The sequence below is a fragment of the Myotis brandtii genome, unplaced genomic scaffold, assembly GCF_000412655.1.
Source record: "Myotis brandtii unplaced genomic scaffold, ASM41265v1 scaffold1203, whole genome shotgun sequence".
Classification (NCBI taxonomy): domain Eukaryota; kingdom Metazoa; phylum Chordata; class Mammalia; order Chiroptera; family Vespertilionidae; genus Myotis; species Myotis brandtii.
In genome coordinates, this window is record NW_005354183.1 from 127,356 (window position 1) to 132,320 (window position 4,965).

A 4,965-nucleotide genomic window follows, 5' to 3' on the forward strand; every position below is an offset into this window, starting at 1 on the left:
TTTAAAAAATTTACATAGGCTCCTTCTTTTTTCCTTGAAAGTAGAAAAATCTGACATCTAAAAAAATGAGTCATTTCTTTCTATTTCTAGATGATGCCATATTTTTCCAAGCCTTTTCCAGCAGAGTAATTTATGTGTTATATATGTATTACCTGCAAGGGGATCTGTTATCTGGATGTTGGTATCTTTATAAATTGTTTTAATGCTTACATATTAGAGATTTTACCTGGAAAGATATTTCGGGGCGGGGGGGAGGGCAGGAAACCAAATGAAATGATAGTACTGAAGAGTCTAAGTTTAGGAGAAAAAAAATGCTGGAACATACATTTGAAAACCCAAATATGTGCAAAGCCTAATGTGGGACAACATGCCTGCCCGTGGAAGGGCTGGGGCTCCAGGCCCAGCTGCAGTTTGGGTACAGGCTGCAGATCACCTGGCAGCACTGTGCCTCCGCTGCACAGAGGTAGGTGGCTGAGTCCTCCAGTTGGGAGGCTGTGATGCTCAGGGTACTGTACCGGTCCTTAGAATTCAGTGTGGAGCTTAACCTTCCACTGTGCTTTGTCCCTGAAGTCATGTAAAATAGATTGATGAGGCCGCCCCCAGGATTCTGTCGGAACCACTGCACATTGGTCACTGTGGTAGAAAAATTGCACCTCAGAGTAGAGCTGGTTCCCTCCTGGAGGCTCAGGATTGAAGGACTCTGCTCCACGTTCATCCCTATCACCCCTGCTTGGAAAGAGAAAAACAAACACATATGAGGTCACTGGGGGTGATTGATGTAGTTTTCAAACCGGTACAGCATCCCAAGAAACACCAAAGTGGAGCTCTGTGTCAGCTCACCCTCCGCCCCCCTCCCCGCCGCCGGCCTCTTCTCTGTCAGCTGTGGACCACTCCCCAGCTCCCCATCTGGGACACCCGAACTCACAGCAAACCTGGGCCCACAGAAGCCCCAGAAGAGCCCCCAGGTGTCTCTCCATGACGTCTTGCCAAGGTGCTGTGGTGCCTTTGCCCCTGCTCTGGAGGGAGTAGAGTCCTGGCCAAGGCAAATTTTGTTCCTGCACTCAGTGTGTTCACCAGACTCACTGAGGACCAATCACCTCTCAGCTCTGTCATTCATCTTAACAGCAAACTCCACCCACATTGGCCCAGTGAGATGGCACAGTCATCTCTCCAAAATTGTGAATACAAACAGTGCAGGACTGTAGGAGTCAATGTTTCCAATAAATGAAGGTATAAGCCGGCGATTTCTCTTAAAACACATTATATAAGAGAAGTTTGTGGAATAGTGTATGAGGAAGGGTGGATGGTGTTTCTAGATTATCAGCGTTTCAATGGGTTATGTAGAACTTTGAAGAAACCTACGAAGAATGACCCAGTTCCTAAATTGCATAGTTTGACAGAGAACTTTTTGAATTCAGTTACATGAAAATTCTGATACAGGAAAACTATATGATAGCATGCACTGTGTATTGCAGAAGTAAATGAGTTTCTTGACATCAGGAGATTTTTAGAAACCAAGACATATGGTCACCATCTGCAGAGAAAATAACTTCAACAAAATTTGCTTGATGAAAAATAGAATTTGTATATAATTTCCACTTTGACTTAATTTCCACCTCTCCCCTTCTCCTGTCCAACTCTTGGGCATGCTACTGACCCATATAGCTGATTCTGATCCAACCACATTTTGCTGGTCAAATTAAATATTGTCCTCTCTCTTTTCTTCTATATTTGTTTCTTATTTTCCTTCTGTTTTCTTCTTTTTCATTTATTTTTGTTCCTTCTACTTTCACAGAGATAGATGAAAAGGTAGGTTATTTGGAATATGGGAATAATTTATGGGTCAGTAGATTTTGGAATTTTAGTCCTAACAATTAAAAAACTGAAACGGGTTATGGCGATGTTTACTATTGAGCTTCCATGCTCACAATGACCAGTAGTATTCTTACTCCTGTACCTCTGCTCAGAGAATCATTCTCACAATGTATTTTTACAGTATTAACTCCAGCTTTCTGAAGTTTACATAGAGTGGCAGAGCCAGAAATCTGAGGTGAACTCTACACAAACACTGTTAACTATCTCCTAACTTTTGCTGTCCGTACTTTGCCTTGTTCACATGCTATTGATCTCCTGACTTAATTGCTCAACCCTCAGAACCATAAGAAAGTCATCTTTTGTTGAGCCTACCTTGCCCTCTAGTGGGCCAAAACCATCAATAAGGAGGACTTTAGAACAGCAAACTCAGCAGTCACACAACCCCAGCCCCATTCCCTCTGTTTACTGGTTAACTAAATGCAGATTGTTAGAAAACCAAGAGACTGCCAAGGCTGAATGGAGATTAAAAATAAACAAATTCACCTACATGGTCTTATTAACAAATGTTACCCCAATAAATAGAATAAAAAGGAGCCAAATTCTACTTTTAAAGTGTCATTTCATAAAAATAATTACCTTAAAATAATTTGATAAATCTCATCTTGTGCTATTTGCTTGATTTATTTACCTTTGATTGCAGTAAATCCATAAAAATTTATTGAAGTTTTAGTGTAAATGAGGTAATTCAATAAGTCTTAAGAATATACAAAAGAGACATACTCATTTACAGGCTACTAGGGAAGACAAAAATATACATAACTATAATACAACCAGAGTAGGAGCCTAAGAGGAGTGAAAACTAAAACTTATATGATCCCTGAGGAAGAAAACTGCTTATACTTGGGGTGGTTGAACAAAATCTGAAGATGTTATTTTCTTCTTTTCTCCTTTATTGGTGAGATGAATAAAGAATATGAATAAACTTTTATAACAGCAATGACTATTAATTTCAACAATAGGAGGAATTCATGAATATGAATTATTAAAAGTAATAAAACATTACATATAGACTAAAATCCCCTTTGAATATCACTCCAAATTCTCACTCTTCCATCACTTATTCCTCCAAATCTTTCTTGATCCTGATCAATTTGCAGTAGATGGTTTGGGGGTTTTGTACTATAGGTTTAAATCAATAGAAAATATATAGTATAGTTTTTAATTTATACTTTATCATAATGCAAATAGACATATTGTGCATACCTTTCTGTAACTGGTTTTATAAACTCAATAATAAATTTAAGTCTTATGTTAACACACATAGGTCCTTCTGCTGAATCATATCCCATACTATGGGTATACTACTGTCTACATAGTTCTTCTCCTATGAATAAACAGTTAATATGTTGGTTTCTTATCTATAAAATACAACACTACAACAAGCCTTTTTGAACATTTGTCTTCATTCACATGCACACATGTTTCTCTAGAAGCAAAGACTAGGAAGAGTGAAGGAACAGTCTATGAGAATAGTAGGTGAAAATCACTCCAGGCAGAGGGAAGATCAGGGGCAAAGGCTCTGATGGAGAATGGAATGAATACTGTTCTGATTATCATGCTGAATGTTTTTCTATTTTATTCTTCTTAATTTGCATTGGAACTATCATTTATGAGCTGATTTGATAAACTTTATCTGAAATTATTGTCCTATAATGCCGCTAGTATGTCATTTATTCACCAGCAACTGAGGTCATTCTATAGTAAGTCAGCAAGAGAATAAGTCCTCTGAAGGACAAGGAGTGTGATATAGAAGGGGGAAATATTAAAGAATCACACACACACACACACACACACACACACACACACACACACATAATTTAAGGATACTGGAGAGAAAATATGTCACATTTTTCAAAGCAGCAGAGAGAAAAAAAATTTTCAATGCAACAGAAGACAGATAAAAAGAAAAGAAAAAATACCAAGAGCATGTGGAGCAAAACCAAAATATTAGAAATAAGTCCAAATATATCAGTAATCAAAACATCTATAAAAAGAAATTATTTGATTGAATCAAACTTTTAAAATCTTGCTACATATCACTTAAGAGAAAATCCTAAAAGAAAACAACCAAGAAAGCTGAGCACATAGAATCTGACTCTTCCTGCTGCCCTGAGCACAAAGACTGAAGCCCCACCCACCCACCCACTGCCTCCACCACACCCACCAAAGAGATACCCCAAAAAAGGTCAATGCTGCTGAAGGGACAGTCTAGGGAGCTCCAAGAGATCACCAAGTTAGGGAACTAAGTTAACTCCTACAAGGCAGGATCTAAGAAAAATACAGAGGTTCAAAAATTAATATTCAGATAGGAAGAAAAAAGGAAAACTGGCAGAGATGAAGCATTAAGGAAAAACTAAGATTTACAGAAAAGGATGAAACTAAAACTAAGATAATTCTATACCTTATATAGCAGAGCATAAGGAAGCCAACTGTTAATAACAACTTTTACATTTTTATCAGGGGTCCCTCAACCTTCATTCTTTTACAATTCAGAATCTTTTATGAACTATTTCTGAAAGTACATTTCTAAACCCTCTAAAAACATATTAAAAGAAGATGGAAAACACTCATTACCAAAACTGTGTGTAGCCCTTAGCTGGTTTGGCTCAGTGGATAAAGTGTCGGCCTGTGGACTGAAAGGTCTCAGGTTCTATTCTGGTCAAGGACACATGCCTGGGTTGTGAGCTTGATCCCCAGTAGGGGGTGTGCAGGAGGCAGCTGATCAAAGATTCCCTCTCATCATTGATGTTTCTAACTCTCTCTCCTTCTCCCTTCCTCTCTGAAATCAATAAAAAACATATTTTTAAAAACTGTGTAATAATTTTGTGCTCAAGGACTTAGTAAAAAGTTGAATCAAGGTAGGCTTTAACTGTCTTGCTTATAAACCTCACACTTATTTATTAGGAGGGCCATTTTTAATATCTACACTAATAAAAGAGAAAAATGGTAATTGGCGTACGACCGCTACCCTTTTCATTGGCTAATCAGTGAGTATATGCAAATTAACTGTCAGCCAAGATGGCGGCCGGCAGCCAGGCACTGAAGCGAGCAGGGAGGCTTGCTTGCTGCAGACTCCAACGTTCCCCGCCT

General features: G+C 38.5%; 1 gene segment (V, D, J or C); it reads right to left on the reverse strand.

Annotated features, from left to right (window-relative positions):
- Positions 1-352: 352 nt before the first annotated feature.
- The window catches only part of LOC102247598, a 6,755-nt gene continuing 2,142 nt past the window's right edge, over positions 353-4,965 (reverse strand). The window contains 1 exon segment of the V gene segment in view: positions 353-726. Coding sequence covers positions 353-726 — 374 coding nt within the window.